Here is a 21,048-nt window from a genome sequence, read left to right as displayed (position 1 = left end):
TCATCTGGGACTGACTGCTGTGAAACCCACATGCGTACGTGATCCACTACTTACGTGATACACTTTGCTGGACAGAATGAGCACGGAAAAGGCTCGGAGGAGTTTTCCTGCCAAGCCTTTTTAACAAATGATCACGTTCGTTCACGCTGAGGGAGAGAAAAAAAAAAAAAACCAACAGTGAGTAACCAGATAACTTCAAGGTAAAAGTCAATTGTATTTAAAATACTTGGCAGCTGTGACTTCGTCAGTATTTAAGATGGTTGTAGCATGAATAAGTTTTCTCTTTCTTTATCAAGAGAACTCTCTAATAATGGAAACTCCTCCTTTCTAAGGCCACTTTGTGTAAGTCTACTTTTTGTTAATCCATCTCTAATATTAACCTCATGACTTCTGAATGGCCAATGCCTAGAAATTACTACAAACCATATCAGAAGCCTGATTTCAAGTGATACAGAACATTAAAAAGGAGATTTCTCTGTAGTACTATGTACATGAATCACAGCACCCACAAACTGCCTTAGAGAGAAGGAGCAAAGCGTTGTGGCTTAGCACATGGTAAAAGGCTTTATCACACCTGCAAAACGGCCGGGAGCAACTGAAGGTGGCACCCATAGTTAATTCTGTCTTTTAGAGAACACCCTTATTTTCCTCCCATACTGGAAAGAAAACCTTCTATCCAGGTTTTGATTAAAAACTCCTTTGGTTTACACAGTTCCTGTCAAAGGCCTCAAAAATTATTACTGAACTTACAGGAAGTGAAAATACAACCTTAAGGGGAAAAATACAGTATGCTTACAATAGATTAAACATACGTACACAGATCATTACAAACATTCTCTGCTGATTTTTATGAAAAACACAACTCATTTCATCAAGAACTTTATGGTCAGAATTAACAAATGATGGCTAAGATCCTGGCCTTTCAAAGCACTTAATTACATATACAAATCCCACTAAGTTCAATGGGGTTTAAAAATTATGTAGGTGTCCAAATCTCACTGCACTGGAGCCTCAAATAACTTATACATCAGATTATTTTGAAAAATACAGTGAAGTCTATTTTAGTTCAAAGTTCCTCTGTGATTGGGTTGATTTTTACCATTTCACCCTCATTCCTAACACTGAGATGAAGCCAGGGCACAGGAGAGATCTGTTTGCTAGTGCAGCTCCTTGCAGTGTCTTTACCCGATTTGTACTACATCTACACTGTGTTTCCATTTTCACAGTCTGTTTGTTCCTTCCCATCTTTATTCACCAGCAGTAATTCCACTGGTTACGCTGCAAACATGGATACACATCTGAATGCCAACGTTGATATCTTTTTTGGATTAGATTACAAATTCACATACATTTGGTATATGGAATGGAAATCCCAGCAAGCACAGCTGCTGCTGTCAACAAGCTTACAACAGCTTCAAACAAACAACTCCCTTTCACTGAAGCAGTTTGCCAACTTCAAACAAGAAAGTAACCAAAGACTCTCTGAGATACCTATAATGTGTAATCCAGCCATGCAGGCTTGTATTACACTTAATAGTCCATTAGGGTAATATCCAGACTCAGTCCTCTGTGTAGTGCATAATGAGCTGTCCACAAAAGAAAGGGAGGAATCTTCCTCTTTTTCCTATGGTCTCTAAGCTCAGAACTAAAACCCTGTATGGCCTATGGATCCCTCCTTACAAACTTGACAAACCGTCAGCATTTTCAGACACTTGGTCTCTTTCCCTTCTTCCCTTGGCACCACAGAATCACACCTGCAACAGATACACCAGGTTGCTTTCCTTGCCTGCAGTCATTGAATGAGCATTCCCTCCATATGAAACAGAAGTTGGTAACAGATTTGGAAGCAAAACTACAGGTACCAATTGGGAGTGAGAGCGTCAAACAACCTCTAAGAGCTCTCGATTCATGAGATTTGCATGCATTAAAAGAAGAAAGGATCACAGGTTTCCACTAAAACCAGAGTTACAGCATGGAAGCTTCTAAAAATCTTCAAAGATCCAACTGGTTAAAAAACCAAAGACCAGCTGACTGTAAGAAAATCAAGGACATACACAAAGAAAATTCTAAGTGCTCAAAACAGGCAGCATAACGGAAAGCATGTACTACAAAGAATCACCAGGTAAGGGGATGGCAGGAACAAAGCAAGAGATGACATTTCTCTAACCTTTAACAGGCTTACAAAGTTGTCAGCCTGCAGAATCAAGCATTGCCAGTGCACGTGCAAACTATCAATGCTGCACTGTGCAACCTCCCCCGGACCACGGAGGACTGCTAGGTAACTTGTAAGTCCACTGACCAGTAAGTGCAGTGAAACACTGAATCTACCGCTGTCCTGTGAATGACAGAAGTGGAAGACTTGTTCATCTTCTGCAGGTGAAGAACATAAATGTAGAGTCTTTCCCATCTCAGTAGGAGAACTGGAGGGTGGTTTTGGATAGACAGCTTAAAAAGGAATTTTAATCTGATCAAAAAATATTTGTTCTAAGCAACATCTGCTGTAAAATTCTTACACTAATAAAGGAATTAACCGCGTGTCATGGTTTAACTCTGGCCGCCAACCAAGCACCACAGCAGCAAAAGGCATGAGGACCAAATTCTTCATCTGCCTATCTACCACACCACAACAGAAGTGCAGGATGGCATCTGCTACAGGCCAATAATGGTGAGCTCCTCGGGCTTCTACATGTAATGTGTGGAGGAAAGTGCTGTCAAGGGACTTCCAAACAGAAGTGACGCATTGCAGCTCCAAGGAAACCAAAGCTAGACTATCTTTGATATCACTAATTATAATCAGCTATTTCAAAACTGAAGTCACACCTGACTTTCTTATTTGGGCAATTGTATTAGATCGTACCTGTGCAGAAAAAGAAAAACTCACAGAAGAATTAGATCATTTGTGGTTTAAGTGAAAGGGATGACTAAATCGGCTGCAAGTCACCACCGGTCAAGTACTATAAAATAAGCTCTTAATCCATAGAGGTAAATGTAACACAGCTCTTCTGAAATGGATGAGCGATTTATTAACAGATATTAGACCACCCAATACAAGCCCTGAAAGGAAAGTGAAGTTAAGTGGGTTTCTTAACTGAAGTACTTGCACTGATAATGAGTCCCTGCTTTCCAACAAAGTTTTGGTCTGCTACCAACAGATAACAAAGAGAAGACTTCTCTGTCTCCCTCACACTTTGATGCAAAACAAAGGATGACATCAGACCCCGAGGCACCAGGTTAAGCTTCCCTCACAGAAACATTGCTTGTAAATCAACCCTAAGTATTAGCCGTGATTTTAAGTGTTAATTCTGCTTTCCAGTCACTCAGAGCCAGTGTTTAAGTCCTCCCACGGGACATAAGGATGGCATCTTAAGATGCACTGAAGCAAAAGAATAAGAGAACATGAGATTGTACTCTTGAGTATTGGATATAGTTAAGTTCATACTCGGGACCTCAAAAATAGTGTTAAAATGGAAGAAATCACAAACTCAGACATCTTTATGGGAATCAGTGACGTGGAAAGTGACAGTGAAATATGCTTAAGTTGGTTAGTTCGTGACCTCAGAAGGGGTGAGGGAGAGACACCATCTATCTGTAATGATATGAAGGACAAAGGACAGGCAAAACGCTTTGAACTAAACAAAACAAATCAGAGATTAGAACAAAAACTATTTTAAAATGTCCCAATTCTGAGGGTTACTACAAAAATAATTTACCAAGTCATTATTACTCAAGTCATCTAAAACCAGATTCATTACTATCGATAATGAAAAATACCTTGGGCCAGAAATACCTTTGCAATGGCTTCCTCAGAGGGTCAAGATGATTTCTGTCTGCCTGGAAGTCTGTGCTAACAACATTTCATGAATTCATTAAGTGAATGACAAAACAAAAGGTAAACTAAAGGCAACATGTTATTTAATAAGAATATTTTCCATTCCACAAATAAAATTACTCTTCTATTTTCGTATTGGAATTGCTCTAAGGTGTCAACAGAGACCTTAATTTTATTTTTCTGTGTTCTCCTCTTCTCATCCTTCACAAAAACAAACAGCCCTTAAATCTAGGCAACAAGCATCTGGCTTTACACATTCAAATGAGGTGCATCAAAACAAACAGAATAATTCAAAGCTGACCACAAGGTCCCGCTGTCTCATTTGCTCAAGTAATTAAAAAAAGATGAGCTTCGCCACCAATTAATCTACTGAGCACTAATTAGCGTTAATGAGGATTTGCCGTACTTGGTATAGCTTGACCCAGAACGTCCTCCAGAGTCCACTAATTGGCTGGTGGCAAAAGCAGGGCTCACAAAAAAGGAAAGGTTAAAGTGGATGCAGGTGTCTCTTAAAATTGGATCTTCCCTGAGAAAACACACACATATCCCAGTTAAAAAAAAAATTCAGCCCCCTCCCCCTTCTCTCACAAGAGCTGAACTCTTAAGAAATGCGTTTGTGTGTTGTTATGAGTTACTAGAGGAGACAGAGAGCACTGGCGCTCCAAATGGGCAAAGACACTTAGTTACCATTGGGTTTAACTCCCTGCCCTTCTGGATTATGCAGAATTCAGTCAGATACACACATATACAATGATTTGGTTTTCTGTTTTTCTAGTTTCTAGAAGGAAGAACTGAGGTAACCAGTGAAGCCTTACCAGGCTTGCTAAAGATGACACAAATAAAACACAACAGCACATATCCCAGCTGCTATCCCTCTGCCTTAAAAAATCCGAAGAACCTGTGGCAGAAGCATGGCTCTTCACTGCAAGATACCCAGTGTCCATGGGTAAGCCCAGAGGGCAAGCACAGTATGTACGTCCATAGGTAAGCAAGCATGCAGCTGTTTTTCCTGTCACCTGAACAGCTATGAACCCCCACGCCCTACTGCCCACAGGTGCACTGTCACCGTCATCCTATTGTCCAGGGCTGCCACAGCATTTAGCAGCAGGTAAATCATTGCACAGCTTAATTTAAAACAAAAACTCTCCAAAGTATAGGCTGAAATTCTGCCCTTAACTCCTAAACTTCCCTCCTTGCCCATATGCATTTTCAAATGGAGCAGCAGACAAACCCTTGTTCAGCCTCTTTCCTTCTACTGTCACACACTCTGTTAAACATGTTGCTGCCTGAGAAGCCCTGGCTGGCCTGCATTCCTCTCCTGTTGGAAGAAACAACTTGCAACGTGTTGTTCTCACGCTGCGACAGCACAGAGGGAGGGAGGGAGGGGAGAAGAAAATGTTTGCAAAATATATAGTGTGGCTAAAACACAAGGTAAAAGACCAGGAAGTTTCTGTCCCTGTCATTTTTAGCTGTGGATTAGGTTTTGAGTGGAGAAGATACTCTTCTCTCCCTTTTTAAAATTTAGAATAAACACCTAATAATGGATTTCTTCCATACATTCAAACAGTAACTTACACTGAATTTTGCTGTTTCTTTGTTGACATGTTTGTCACCAAAAGTTACATCAACATAAAATATGAAGAGCAAAAAAAAATAGTCTGAAACAGACTTCTCCAGCTTTGAACAATCCTGATCACCAAACTGTTTACAAGCAGATTGTTGTTTTTCCTTTCAGTCTCTTGATTCTCAAACTTCATTACATTTCTTCGAAAGAAGAACCAGAGATTCAAGCACTGCAACTTCTCCCCAAGCATGACCTGGCAGAGGGGACTCGTAGATCCCTCTGTAGCTGCTAGAACACGCCAAGTATTCCTGAGGTTTATTCGCAAGTTCCACCTGTCACCTTCCATGCAGCATAATGCTGCTTAAAGACTTACAGCATCAGTCATGGCCCTGCTGGACAAAGAGCAAGTACTGTAACCCAGGCAACGTCTGTGACCACAGCTTTGTAACTGGCCGGAGGAGACCTATTTTTCTTCCTCAGATGCTCCCTGTTGGCCGAGTCCACTCCCCCAACACAGCCACAGGCTTCAGTTCAACTTGGTTTTTAGTTTGGACTCAAGTGCATTACCTGAATTCACATAAGGGAGTTGTTAAAGAGCTATGCAGCGGGCAGAGAGATGACAACTAACATGGACTCTGTGTAAGGAAAATGTAAACCCATCGTTCTTACAGACCAGGAATTAAAAATTAGAGCATGCAAATAATCTCAAACGCAATTCACACTAATGTTGGGGGTTCAGCAAAACTCTGAATACTCAAATACCCCAACCAACCTAGGGCTGTGGAAGAAACGCTTGACTGGCTGAGTGACCAAATGCACCCCCATCCTCCCTTTGGACTTTGGAGACGTAACAGTGAGGAATCACCCTCCTACAGAACAGCAGAAGTAGCAGCTACAGGCTTCTGCTGGTTTTTCTCTTCCGATCCACAAAGGGGAAATGTTATTTTTGGTTATCTAGCATTGGATTGCAGGAATGTTTTACTATGAGGTCAGAGTAGGAGGTCTTTTTAATTTAAAAGGCAAACAGGCACTACTGATAATGAAGCTACAGTATAATCAAAGGAAATCTCTGGGGCATTTCACAAAGAAGTGTCTGAGGCATATAAACAGTAAAACAAAAATCAGCATTTTCTTTGCAGAGTCAGCATCAACACACACTGCTCTTTAATTACTCAGGATCCAACTGAAATAAAGAGGCATCCAAATCCATGCTCCTTTCACATTCTTCTGTAAATACTCTGCAAGCTGTCAACAAAAATCCAGACCATGGCTAGAAGACCAAAGGGTCACCAGGCACAAACCACAGGGAAATGAAGACAGAAGCATGGCCTGTGCCACTCACAGGCTGAGAGGCACAAGAAGCTACCCATCAGAGGTGACACCTGCACCAAGACAGCCAGGCTTTAAGGAGCACCGAGTCCTTGCTGAGGGTTCAGCAATAGCCAGCTTTCCAGGGAAGCTCGAGGCCTTATGCCCTGCCATGGTGTAACATCTCCAGACCTTGTTAATGCAGCAGCTCCCCTTCAGCTGCTTCCCAACCACATGTCACAGCAACAGAAGGGAAACTCCCTTTCCCTAGATAGGAGGCAATTTTTTAAGGAACTTCCCTTCTTTGTGAGTTATATTTGACATTATCCAGCCAAATGCTTGCCCATTAAGCATCAAATGTATCTGGATGCGTGGCCCTGCAAGACTGGCCTGGAGCGTGCTTAAAGCAGCTATGTGGTGGCAAGCTCTCCGGGCCAGCAACACACAGTACCCAGCGCAGCGTATTGACAGCTGCAGGCTGTTTATCCTGCCTGGATGTGAAAAGGTTGAGTGCCACACAACTTCAGCAGCGACTCCTCGAATGTCCTTTGTGGTGACAGATGGCTAAAGGAGCTCCCACCTTTGCCAGTTGGTTGGAGAACCTGACAGCGCTCCCGACCCCACTTCCTTCAGCTCATTTATCGCATCGACCCACAAACAGCTGAGCTGATCCAACCGAGGAGACAGGGTATGGGGATGGAGATGGGCTCATGCGACCACGGCTGGTAGGGAACAGTCAAGGAAACTCTGAAGCCAGCCCTGCAACCACACCAACAAACCCCACAGACACAGGACCCTTGCCAATGCCCTGGAGCAACACTATTGTTACAGCTTGTGATTTGGCCTGGTGGCATGCTACTTCACCAAAGCAGCAGCTTTCCTTCCCCATTACATCTCAGGGGTTTGAACGTAGGACCCCAGCATGTCAGGTGCAGGCACGTCTACCCGTGTTGGCACATCACCTTGTGCCAGTGACAGAACCACCCTGCAACAGCGGGCAGGGGTCAAGGCACACCACAGGCTTCAGCCAGCCCCCCACGTGCAGCACCCGCACTGCACGTAGAGTTCTAGGACCAAATTCTCCACTTGAAGCCCACAAAATCCTCTTCTTCATGTTGATCCTTGAAGTTGTACAGCTAAAAGCAGGACCAAGCTTTTCCTTCTGGTGACCAGCAAGGACGATTTACATTTGGACAATTTACATTTCCTTTTGTCATTAACAATGTCCTAAGGTAGAAAGGCCAAACAGATCCCTCCTTTGACTCTTAAAATCACTTGGACAAGCCGTTCTAGCCTTCATTTTTGAGGCTGTTATTCCTAAACTTATTTCCAGGACTACTTCTTTGAACAGAAATATATTGGGTTTGCATGGCAAGATTTTGGTGGTGGGAGGGGGGGGCCTACAGGGGTGGCTTCTGTGAGAAGCTGCTAGAAGCTTCCCCTACGTCCAACAGAGCCAATGCCAGCTGGCTTTGAGACAGAAGGGGAGTGACAGAGCCATTTTGGTGGGCACCTGGCATCCAGCCAGGGTCAGCCCACCGCAAGGCAACAGTACTGCCAAGCACCTTTTAAAAAAATACCTAAAAAAAGCAGACACTAAACATCGCATACCTCTCTGAAAAGCAACAACCCCAAGACAATAACAAGATCTCTCTCTGCTTAGAGTGTCCTCAATTTCTAAGCACTGCAAACATTAAGCACGTAGCAGGGGGTATGTGGGGGTGTCACTGTCAGCTGTCCCTAAGCCAACTAAACACAAATTTTGAAGCTGCCCAGTTTTGCCTTCAGCCTTTCCGAAATGTGGGAATTGACTCAATTTAAATGTCTGAGGAGCAGAAAAGTCTAAGTGTGGCTTGCTGCTTTTCAGCTATCCTCCTTTTGGTATCAGTGCTGTTTACTTCTTGTCCCTAAGTGCCTCACTTTGCACTTACTCTAGTGGGTGCTTGGTCATATCCTCTATAGATAAGGTGACAATACAGTTGCAATTATAAACATTCTTTGCCTACTCACTCATTTTTTTTAGAAGTAGTCACCTTGGAAACTGAAGTTTTCCATGCTTGGTCTCTATGTAAAGGTGGGGGTTTTGTTTATTTGTCTGTGTTTGGTTTTGGTGGCTTTTTTTTTTTTTAATCCGAACTTTTTGGTTTTAAAAAAGCCTACTTAGATACTTTAACTAAAGTTAAAACGACTGCTGTGTTCAAAAACTCTAAACTTTTCCTATCAGTTTTTTCCTTCCTTTTCTTTAGAGAATAAAAAGCTGAAGAACAGCTCAAGGCAACGAGGAAAACTGATGAACTTTGAAAGCCTCTGGATACAACTGAGCGCAAAGCCCAGGACATTTGGTTAATCTGCAGAAAACCAAATTGCTTTTCTTTAAGCTTTTAAGTAGTTTGTAATTGTCCACTAAATACTTCACATGTAGTACAAGGTCTGTTTTCTTGTCCTTGCTACCCGTAACTTAACTCTTTGCCACGAATCAGAGGCGTGAACACAGGCTGTCCTGCCTCCCTGCCAGAGGGGTTAGCCAGTGGAGGAGCTGAGGCCAACTGCTGAAGCCATTAGGCTGGAATAGTTGTTATGGAGCAGTTCTCCTGCTGTGCAGCCTGGAGGGAAGATTTCTTCTTCTCTCCCCCCTGGAGTTCCCCAGTGCCCAACCCAGTAACTCAGGATTAGGCATCAGAGAGATTGGCCCCTTAATCAGTTTTAACTCTTGTCTTGTTATGTTCTCTTTTTTCTAATCTTTCCTTTCAATTTACAGCTTCATTTTGGCCTTTATGCTGATACTGTACCTCTGTCAACTTTGACTTTACTAGTAGATTTGATCACAGCACTAAATCCTTCTCCAGGTCACCAGGTTTTAACCCTATTTGTGCACTGGATACGCCTCAAGATTATGTGATAGGCACATTCAGGATGCGAAATAAACAATTGCACTAGAGAAAGGGCATGTCAGCTCCCACTGGTTTGCCCTAGCAGCTGGGCACTTGGGTCCAAAACCAACTTGGAGAGTTTTTTGATTTAAACTAAGCTGTGCAATGGTTTAAATCCCTCTTCATCCCTCTGGCTGGCTTCTGAAACCCTCTCTGCCCTCTGCTCCTTCCCAATTCTGCCCTACAGCCTGCCCACTGCTCAACCTGGAGCAGAATCAAACCTAATAACTTCAACTGCCGCACACACAGGGGTTAGAAATGCCGGAAATTAACATTACATACTAAAACGAGGAAATAAAGTCATGATTCCTTACTGATATAGGACAGGAGGGAGGGAGAAAGAGACAAGAGTAAAATAAAACAAAATTACGCATTTTCCACCTACTGTACATGAAAGTTTACCATATGGAATCAAAGAATTAAAAAAAAACCCCATTGATATAATTTTATGTGCTTTTTGCTAGTAAAAGGAGTCTAATATCTTTTTACTAGAAGAGCTGCAAGGAAAAAATCGTAAATATGCCAGTCACTTTGTTGTGTACACTGGTGGAGAAATCTCGCCTTTGCTTCCCAGAAACGGTGTCAAGAACATCTGGAAAAATTGATAAAAAGACTCTGAAACCTCAAAACCCAAATTACACCTCTCCCCTTTTCAACCGCATTTTACGCTCAGCTGCACTGGATGGGCCACGTTCACATCACAGTCATGCGTATCCTGAGTAAATACACTGAAGTCAACACATTCATGAAACAAGAATTTGGCTCCAAACACCCAATGTCATTTAACCAGTTGAAAACACAAGTCTGAGTTTGTTTCAAGTAAGATTCATTGTACCTGCTGATGTGAAGGGGCCGTACCGGCACGGTCTCCCTATTCAAGCAGATGTAATTTGAAATGCATCAATAAAGAGACAAAGTGCTTTGAAATATAATGAGCCCAAGCCTCATTCCTCTTGATCTTAATGAAAAAGCTTGCCTCTTCCTCAGGAACCATGAGATCAGGTCCTCAGCTCATTCATGGGTTTGTTAAAAGTTAAGTCTTTTTTATCATTTCTGCTGCTGCCGGCACGAGGCTAAGGGCTCTGCTGCTCTCGGCGCCGAGCACAGCCACAAGCCTGAGTCAGGATTCCCACATTCTCTTCTTGCTCTTCCCCAGGGACCTGTGGAGTGGGCAAGTCTCCACGGGCACCTGTGTCAGCTCACTGATCGCCCATCGGGTCACGCAGCTATTGAAATGAGATAGGCATCTGCCCTCACCCACCAAATAAAACCGAGGCTAAGATAAATAAGACAGCTTGCTCTCAGGGTGAGAGCTGGTCATGCCCATTTCACTAAAGCAACAGAGTTAGATTTGGTGAGAAGCACTTAAATGAAAGAGAATCTCCACCAGCCTGTCTCCTTGTGGAAGGCAGACAACGGAGAGACTGTGGGGAACTGCTGTTTTAGATACACTGAAAAACAGTATTTGTTTTGTGAAGTGGAGATCAAAGAAAGAGGTGGCTAGCTATCGTCAGTGGGTGCCTGAAAGCAGAAGTAGTAAAAAGGCATACTGAAAAATGCTGTGCAAAAGCATACCGCAGTGCTTTCTTCTTGCTCGCAACTATACCTTGCTAGTTCTGTACTCACTTCCCTTCACCTTTGTTGAAGACAAGACATTCCAGATTTCTGAATAATTCAAAGAAATTCTTCCCAGTACTCAGTGATTGGCAGGTACTTCTCTGCAACACCCCAGACGGACCCTTCAGCTCCTTGTAAAGTACTTAAATCATGAAAGCTACATTGTTCCTCAATATCAAACAGTTGTCTAATCCCGGCCACCAACTGATTAAAAACAGAACAGAAAAACAACCAAAAAGCTACTTTCAAAAGGGACCTCTCTAGCAATTCCAAGACAGAGAAACCCTCTGAAACAGGAAATGTACTGTCGCAAGGAGGGTGCTGCACAGCTTTGCTTGCTCTCTGTTAGTTGGCCAGTGGAGCAATGAAGTGACATGGGTTTCCAAAGTAAAGTTTGCTTTGGTCCCTAATCAGGCTTCACTCCACCTGAACTCCTGCTGACTTCAATGAGAGGTTAGATGGAGTGAAAAGCAAACGAGGACTTCAAGATCTGACCCTCTATGAGCCAAGATTTCATTGTAAACTTAAAGACACAAAAATCTCTACAGCTGAACTCAATGCCGCTTTTGAACACAAACCTGAAGAATACCTGTTTGTTTTCTCTGTGTAAATCTCACATGTTAACATGATTAGGTCTGCTGGGCAGGTGTCTCCACATGTCCATGTTTGCTTTGGCACACGAGCTGCCCCTCTCACCTCTCCAAATTCATGTAAATTTAGTGTTAAATCCTGCCTTTTGTTACATGAGAGTGCCAGGGAGCCTCTCTCCCATCCTGCACCAAGGCTTCCTCACATTACGGCTGGGCTGGAGTCCAGCCCAGCACTGCTGGGTGCCAGGCTGGGGAGGGCAAGTGTCAGCACTCATCTTCCACAAGCAGGCAGGCACGGCATGGGATTCATCACCAGTCCCTTAACTGCACACTCTCTCCTCTGCTTCCCAAACTATTTCTGGAGTTGCTGGTTTTCCAGATACTCGTTTCCCCTGATGAAATCTGCTCCTGGAATCATCTGATCCTGTGATCATCCCAGCTTCCAAGGAAAGTAAGTTTTTAGCTGTCCAGATGAGAGAGAGAGAAATGAGAACATGGCCCTTTACAGCTCAAAACAATACACTTGATATAACGTCCACACATTACACTAATGTTATCTGCAAGGTTTTGGGGACCCAGGTGTAGTGCTTAGGGTGCTGACACTCTTCCCTGTGCAGGTTAGACACTCCCTGATCTACCATTTGCCTTGCTGTTTGCTCCCTGTGCAAAAATTTGCACCTGCTTTTTGAGATAGATACAAGAAAATACAATTTTAGAGACCATTCAAAGGGGCTAAGATTCTGAAGAGCAGAAAATAAGCACTGGTGTTTTTATTAACTTGGAAAAATGTGTCTAACAAGAACAGTTGGCAGGGTGAAGACCCTCTGAGACACGGTGTGCGTATTTAGGTATCACGCGGCACACGCAGATCTCCCAGCGCTCCTTCCCCAAGTGCAGTGAGGACCCAGGTGCTACCCTGGTCACATTTTACAGAAATTCAGCTGAGCCACAGTAAATTGTTGGCATCCTGTTGTGCAAGCACATATGCACTCACTGCTTTCTGGGCTTTGTGAATTGCTTTTTGTTTAGCAAATAAATCCTAAACATTCAGATCTTGCACCTCATTTTTTTGCTTAAGGTCTAGGCAATGATAAAAGAAAATAGCTCCTTAAATCCTTCTCTTATCTGTAATTGGGTGTGATTTTGTGTTGTTTGTTTGTGAAAAACACTGAACAAAAATAGCGTCCACTATGTGGGCCAGGAAAATAGACCCTGATGACAGCCAGCTTATCTTCCACAGCTGCCTGCACAAACCAACACCTAATGGGTATGTTTTCAAGAACACTTCCAACCAAGAGCTAACACTGTTACTTGGAGGTGACGGATGGACCTGTGCAGTTTTAATGCATCTCTCCACTTCCTGCTAGAAACGAGGAGACTGGTTACTTTCCCTTCCTGCATAGTGTCACACTGCCAGAAATATCCCGAGAGCAATGGGGTTGCGGGCAGGAGGGGAGAGCGGCGCGTGCATCTCAGCACTTGTTTCCACTGGCTTCAAGGAAATCTTTAAAAAATAAAGAACACGAACCAGAGAGGCTGTGACTGCAGAAAGTTCCCACTCAGCTTCTTTCCCACCCTCACCCTTCCCTTTGGACAAGCACAGGATTTCTAGCAGGTGTGAAAGAGCCAGGAGACAAACAAAGGAGATAAAAGACAGAACAACTCTGAAGAGCACTCAGGAGGCCACATCACAAGCACAGCACATCAGCTCCTAGCAGGCAGAGGCACTCTACCATTATCTAGTTCACAGATGGACCACCCAGAAAATCTGGGAGCAATTAGGAAGGAGAACAAACAAATGCATGGAAAGAAGGGGGGAGGGAGAATGGGAAGGAGGGCCAGAAGGGATTCCTTACATCATCTCCATGCAAGCGTTTCGAGAATGAAGTGAAGCTGTATGGAGGAGGAATGCAGATGAAAGCGTTTGCAGTGAGAATGTAATAAAATGAAAGGCTACGAAAACATGTAGTATATGAATTAATTACAACACGGCCATTAAATTTACAGAAAGTCAGGACAGTGTATAAACACAGAAGAAATGCATCCAGTTCTTGGAAATACGTACAGGCACATATAAACAGATCAAATACTAACTGTCTCTCACACTATTAACAGTATGTCAAGCCACCTTGCAACCCAGGGACTCATCAGGCAAAAAGCTGACTCGCTCTCCTCTCTGGCTATTGATAACCGGCACTAAACACTGGCAGGAAAACACAAATGTTACACACCAGCACCAATGTAACTTCACATCCTATGCAATGATAGGAACCACAGCAACACCCAAGGGGCTCATACTACCAGTGCCACGTGCCTGGGAACGACCAGTTTTCTGCCGGCTTGGATTCCACTTGCATGGCATTTGATCAGTCTGTCAGTCACCGCCTCACAACACCAAGTTACACCTTTCTTGCCTGGGAGGCTCATCTGATTTTGGTACCAAGCACTTTGGCTCCAATTGACTTCAAAGTTAGCCCTCTTAAAGGTTCATTTTGAATTAAACACCTGATTTTAGGCATCTTTGTTGGTTTTAATTGTGGCACAGAAAGTTGCCTTTGTTGACCAATGCTGCAAACGTTGCTTTTTCTTTTTAAATTATTTGATGTGTAGTTTGCAACTTTTGCAAGTGAGCACAATTTATAAATCATGTTTTGTAGGATCCAAAAGTCACAGCAGAAAAATTACTCGAAATGAAAACTGAACATATGAAGTGTTTTGAAGTGATCTTAATCAATAACACTGTTTACTTTGCCTTGGCCTCTGAGAAATGAACTCTGGTCACTAAGGACATCTTATAAACTCATTGAAGTTCACACAAGCATTTTTAAAAGCTTTTCAGTTTACTACAGTCTTGGTAAACTCACTCCCTGATCATTTTCCCTAAAAATAGTGCTTATTAACTCACAAGTTCTGTTGAAAAAAATCTACTAACCGCTCGTCTTAGCAGCAGCTACAATATGGCAATTAGTTTACCTTAGAATAGACATCAAAGGTTCAAAGGATGACCCTGCCCCAGAAGAACAAAATCTTTTAAAAGCCCCATTCCACTCAGTTTGCTAGTTTATAAGGTTTGCTAAAATCCAGTTTAATGATCATGTAGTTTCTTAGCAAGTCATGTGGTACCATATTGTGTAAGGAACAGAAGAGTTGGTTCTAAAACCTTTTTGAACTTGGGGAGCTTTTCCGACCAGCTGATGCAGAACCACATTCTGAGTTGGTAAATGAAACTGTTGGATGCAAAAGCCTCACTATGATTTTCTTTAGCTTCTTTCAGAAGAGACAAAAGTTCCCACACAACACATACTCTCCCCTTACAATGAAAGATTCAATAATAGCAATATATTCAAGTCCATATGGTGTGGATATAATGGAAAGGCACAACAAGAAACTGAGAACCCTGGAAGCAGAGGCCTGTAAGCTACAGTGGAAAAAAAAGCAAAAAAATAAAATAATCCTTCAAGTGAGACTGTTGTAGGGTTGTAGGGTACACTGGATCAGCCAGTTCTCCTCTTAGCTACAGTCTTCACATCTTGAGTTACAGACAGTTCCCTCCCCTGAGGGGTGTGTGTGTATGTGAGGGAATATCAGATATTTTTTTTTTTTTTCATACAAAGTCCTTTCAAAACCAGTCCGGCTCAGTGGCCAGGTAACAGCACTACATGTTACCAGGCAGAAGACAGAGCAGCAGTTTCCAACAGAGCCTCGCAGCAGTTACGCAGGAGAAATGAAACTGGAAGGGCTGATTTTGGTAGGGGCAACAGACACATATGAAGAGGAACAACAATAAATTAACAATACAGACAAGAAGTCTTGTTACCCTGTCTAGAATCAGATTTGCACAGTGGATGAGACACAGGGGTGGGAGTGGACAAGAAGAGCCTGTTTTAAACATTAGCATAGGCTTGCCTCACCTCTTTCCATTACTGTCACGAAGCATGGCTTTTCCCAGCTCTCTCGTCTTCGTCTCCAACTCCTGAACTTGCTCCAGCAAAGTTTTATGGTAGGTATGCTTGGCCCTGTACCACAAGGGAAAGACAAAAAGGAAAACAAAACAAAAAGCGCCCTGTGAACATTTGTTTTGCTACAAAATCCCAATTTCACCTCTCAGATGAGAAATGCAGGGCCTTCCATTGAAAGATTTGGGAAATAAGGCACAGTGTATGTATCCAGTCAGTTCAGGTTCACAATACCTGGGAAATACTACATTAAGACATGAGAAATCAGAAGGACTTCAAATTGCGCAGAGCTTGGCCGCTTCAACACAACACTCCAAATGGAACCGAGCAGCAAAGCCCCAGGACCACGGAGACCTGACCTGCTGCCGTGGGACTGTGCAGGACCCGGGTGTTCACACAAAAGAGCTGGGATTCACTGAATATTCATGGCAGGAAAACATGATTCTACTCTGTCTTTTGAGCTACATGTAGTGCTGCTCTGAGAACCTGAGGAGAGTCTCAGATAATAATTGCCATTCAAGCCCCTTTATTTTCATTTATCAGTCTCACATGACTTGGAAAGGCACCTCTCGCCCCACTGAGCTTTCAAAGTGGCGGTAACAAGAGTGGCTATGTCCTCTTTTCTCGGCTGGGGGATTCAAAGAGCAATCCATGTATCACTTGTGCAACGAAAATTTGGAGAGCAATGTCCCCCATGAAGAGACCTGGGCCTTTTTTTTTCCCCAGTTTCGCCTACTGCTCCCGTGCTCTTCAGCGTAAGTTACATTGATATAAGGACATGATCTAGTCCCCTCTGCATGGCATGTACAAGCAATAATACAAAACACGGGGAACTTCCTCCAACAGGCAGGTTTTGATTAGCTGCTTCTTTCTGTGTAACTTAAAGAAGTCCTGTAAGGTAATGTTGATTTGCACCTGACTACACAATAAGCCTGAAAACAAGATGGCGCCGAATTGGTTGAGACATCACTTCCTTCATGGCATGATGAGAGGGCTGGAGCACCTCTCCTATGAAGACAGGCTGAGAGAGTTGGGGTTGTGCAGCCTGGAGAAGAGAAGGCTCCAGGGACACCTTAGAGCAGCCTTCCAGCACCTAAAGGAGCCTACAGGAAAGCTGGAGAGGGACTTTTTGCAAGGGCATGTAGCAATAGGACAACAAGAAATAGTTTTAAACTTAAAGGGAGTAGATTTAGATTCAATATTAGGAAGAAATTATTTCCTGTGAGGGCGGTGAGGCCCTGGCACAGGTTGCCCAGAGCAGCTGTGGCTGCCCCATCCCTGGCAGCGCTCAAGGCCAGGCTGGATGGGGCTGTGAGCAGCCTGGTCTGGTGGGAGGTGTCCCTGCCCATGGCAGGGGGGTGGGACTAGGTGATCTTGAAGGTCCCTTCCAACCCAAACCATTCTATGATTAAAGTAATAGTCTTCAACTCTAGAGGTGGCAAAAATTTCTTTACAAATTTTGTAAAAGTCTTATATGCAGATAATCTTTAACCAAAGATGTAAACCAATGTAAAATTCCCTCTAGCAGAAAAATAATAGCTGCTGTATAGGTAATTAAAATATAATGAAGATGCATTTATTTTTAAAAAGCATGATTCTTACTACTTCTTCCATGGGGAATAACAAAGACCACAAAATCTTTGCTGGTACTATTTTAGATGACAGTGTCTTCATATTAATACTAGGTTATCCAAGTCCTGTGGTCTTTGTATTGCTGATTAGGCCCCCAATGTCTCAAAATGAGAAACTAAATTAAAACTACTTTTCAAAACACATCTGCATATAAGAGGAAAAAAATAGAACAACAAAAGATAAATCACGGCAAAATCTGGAGGTAAAGAATATCAGGATGTACTCAGAAGAGCACCCTATTAAAACAAACCACCAGAGGTGTGTGTTTTGCAAGGGAACACCAATGTACTGTGATGGAAGAGATCAGCAGCAAGGATGTTTTTACAGTGCATGTTTCAAAAACTGAAGTTACAAATAGCTGCACAGAAATTAATTAGATTCAAGTTCCGATAACTACTTAGGCTAATGATTAGACTGGTCTCCTCTTTGAGGAAGGGAAACTATAGTGATTAAAATGAGAAAGTTTTGAGCTATTAATTCTTATAATCTTTACAGTTGGCTTCACTATCACACACCTTCATTTCAGTAAACATTTCATTTGAGTTACACTGAAATGTTGACCTTGAACTCATCTCTTACCTTTAAAAAGAGGCTATACCTACTATTGCAAACTTGAAGACTGAGCATATTTGGAACTTTTAAAATAATTTCCAACCAGTTTTCCCCACAGACAAGAACACAGAAATCTACAAGTTATTCAGTCTCTCATAAGGTTCCATGTTATATCTTACAGTACGCGGCAAGATAAAGAGATTTTTGTCTTTTCCCTTAGAGCAAATACTGAATTCAAAATTTTACAGAATGGAGCCTAAGCGAAGTCCAGTTGGTGTAGCACAGCACAAAGAGCCATTGCACAGCTATTTCACAATATGGAAAAAATACTGTTGTCCTAAAGTTGAGGGTACCAAAGTATTTTTTAAGTAGTGTGAAATGATGAAATAAATGGTCTCTGCCTCTGGTGTGGTGGGTATCCATAAAGCAACAATAAACCCACAGGTAATTGTCATGCACTGAGTCATCCCTTCAACTTGAAAGCAAGAGCATCCATGAAAGAGTCAGTAATTAAGTATTTATAAAAAGGACCTGAGCTAACCTATCCACACGTTTCTCCAAAAGCAAATACTAAAATATGGTATTACAATTGCCTCAGAGCTTGGGATTGCTCCTATCAAAGTCAACTGCAAATATTCCATGGACTGCTGGCAGCAGGACTGGATACTTCATGACTTTTTCACAACAGTGCATTAATAACTTCTGATATGCAAAAATACAGGTAGAAGACTTGGCTTTTACCTGGTACTTCACAAGTTGCCCTAGATGCACAATCAGTCCTCAATAAATGATGAGATCTTGTGTTCAGTGTTATGTTCAGCTGAAAACTGATGCACTACCTGAAGACAAACTCGCCTTTCCCCTCACACACTGGGATATAAAGATCATGGACCATAAGAAGAGGCAAAACGTTATCTTTGTATTTTGGGTGGCCCTTCCCCTTCCAAGCCAGGGAAGTGCACAGCTTCACTCCACTGCCTCAGGAGAATATTTAGGGGGGTTTGGGAGGCCAGAATCTGCCAGGGAGAAGCATGGTCACACTCAAACTTTTCTGAAACACGATGACACCTTTACTCTGGCTCATTATCCTCAACGCCATTTTAGGAGTCTTATGCTCCAGGGACCACAAGCATGTGCAAGGACAGGAAGAGCTCCTCATACCTTCTCTCTTCTTTACACTGTGGAGATGGCGTGTACAACATGTTTCTTCCATCACAGTAAAAAAAAAAAAAATACATGAAGATTTTGGTAATGATTGGAAGGCTCAGAAAATTTTTCACTGTAACACCGAGACATCAATTATTAATAAACCTTTGCCCTCTTGCCTAATTTTGCTGTAATACACTCTTGTGTTTTTACGACTCCCACCCTGATTTGTGGCTCAGCTATTTTGAGACTTCCTAGCACCAGTGACATGTATTCAAGTGACACATGCCAACTGTGAGGAAGCACTCACCTTACAAAGCTCTGTTCATTGCAATGGTAGCACAACTGGGACTTCTATCAGGAAAAAAACAAATCCAAACCAAGCCACTGCATTCAGGGTAGTGGACTGAAGTTAACAATGTGGTATTGCAGCCAAGTATTAATAATAAGCTTCCTTCCCTTAAAAAAACGTTTTCCACATTTCCTTGATTCACTTAAAAGGGGAGGAAAAAAAAGTAAATAAAACCCCCTGGAGCTGCAGAAAACACGGAAGATAAAAGGTGTGTTGGTAACTGTTGCCTGTGTAATGAAGGCAACATGTAAAACTAGCTCTTGCTTCCAGCGTTACAAGTTTTGATAGGGGATGCAGAACAGCAGTTTAGAAACAAAGATTTGTATGGGTTTCAAATACACTTTCCTAACCCTTTTAACCTTCTTCCAGACAAAAACCTCTGTACTATATTTATTTTGTACTGAAATTAATCATGTACCTTTTGGGTCACATGGATGCTCTTTCTGTGCATAACTTCATGTCCAAAAGAAACTGAAAGGGATAAATTCCATGACTCTGAGAAGTCCGAGCTGCTGGAATTTTACGGCCAAAACCAGATTCTGTTGAATTACAGACAGCAATGTGGTGTAACCACTGCTGTGGAAATGTGCCGGCTGATTTCCAGAGGCCTTAGGCTCAAGTTTTGAATGGCAAGGCTCTTGGAAAGGAAACAGACCTTTACTCCTTCCATATGGCAGTGCTGATAGCTGTGTCATTTCATTTATCCTAGTTAAAATGTTAATGGTGTTAATTTTTCAGTGACGGGTTAAAGGAAAAAAAAAGTAGCCCTGCCCAGAAAACAGATTTTTTGCTTAATGTTGATAGGAGCCTCCTGTTTAAAATCTGTTGGGAAAATACCTAGTATGTCTATATATATACGTGTTTGTCTTGAGAGCTTCACAATCTCTGTACATTCTTGGTCTGAACCACTGAAAGGATTGTGTTGCTGAGGTTTCTGTAAGAAATACTGAAGAACAGGGTGAGTCAGTAACAGAATTTTAAACGAGTGACAGCTGAGGATGAGCCTACCTTGGTCTGGTCTTGTATTACAGTTCTTGAGACATTTTCGCCAAGAACCAATAAGAACAGAGAACAACTTCGGGATGTTCAACTATCATGAAAACATTTCAACAACTCAAGAGTAATCTTGGACACCTAAATATGTATTTGATCCCTGATGCTACAAACAGTTCAGCTCCTATTTAGCTTTAATCACAGAAGTAGTTCCAATGACTTCTAAGCAGGTAATTTTAACTAATGCCTGACACAGGGGCAGGGCCTGTTATGCTAAGTGAATTCGAAGTTTTTGGTTTTCAGAGCTTTAAAAAGCAGGTCATAGACAAAGCTAAGTACCTAAATTTAAACATTTTGGCCCCAACTTTAGAATTTTAAAATAATTTTCACTTGGAGAAGTTTAGTGAGTGTAACAAAAATCCCTCTAGTGTGCTAGACTATTAAATCATTTTTTGGCCTGAACAGAAAATTTACATTATGATACCTAGTTTTAGTTTTAGTAGTGTAGCTCATGAAAATTAAGCTGAAGAAGAAAACAGGAAAACATTTAAGAAGTGCTTACTGATTGGTAGATTTGCC

At 42.4% G+C, this 21,048-nt stretch overlaps 1 protein-coding gene across 5 annotated transcripts in view; it reads right to left on the bottom strand.

The window, feature by feature from the left end:
- ATP8A2 (ATPase phospholipid transporting 8A2) overlaps positions 1-21,048 on the bottom strand; it is a 347,387-nt gene that overhangs the window by 12,933 nt on the left and 313,406 nt on the right. For 4 of the 5 annotated variants that reach the window (XM_040584302.1, XM_040584303.1, XM_040584304.1 and 1 more), the window contains 2 exons: positions 15,750-15,854; positions 55-146 (listed from right to left, as the gene is read on the bottom strand). In XM_040584302.1, the coding sequence (XP_040440236.1) occupies positions 55-146; positions 15,750-15,854 (197 nt within the window). Of the gene's footprint in view, positions 1-54; positions 147-13,694; positions 13,732-15,749; positions 15,855-21,048 lie in introns of all 5 variants that reach the window. The other variant, XR_005826448.1, reaches the window with a different exon arrangement.

Source organism: Falco naumanni, chromosome 2 (genome assembly GCF_017639655.2).
Source record: "Falco naumanni isolate bFalNau1 chromosome 2, bFalNau1.pat, whole genome shotgun sequence".
In the NCBI taxonomy this organism is placed as follows: domain Eukaryota; kingdom Metazoa; phylum Chordata; class Aves; order Falconiformes; family Falconidae; genus Falco; species Falco naumanni.
The sequence above is the reverse complement of the archived record's forward strand: the minus strand, read 5'-3'. Positions and strand labels throughout refer to the sequence as shown.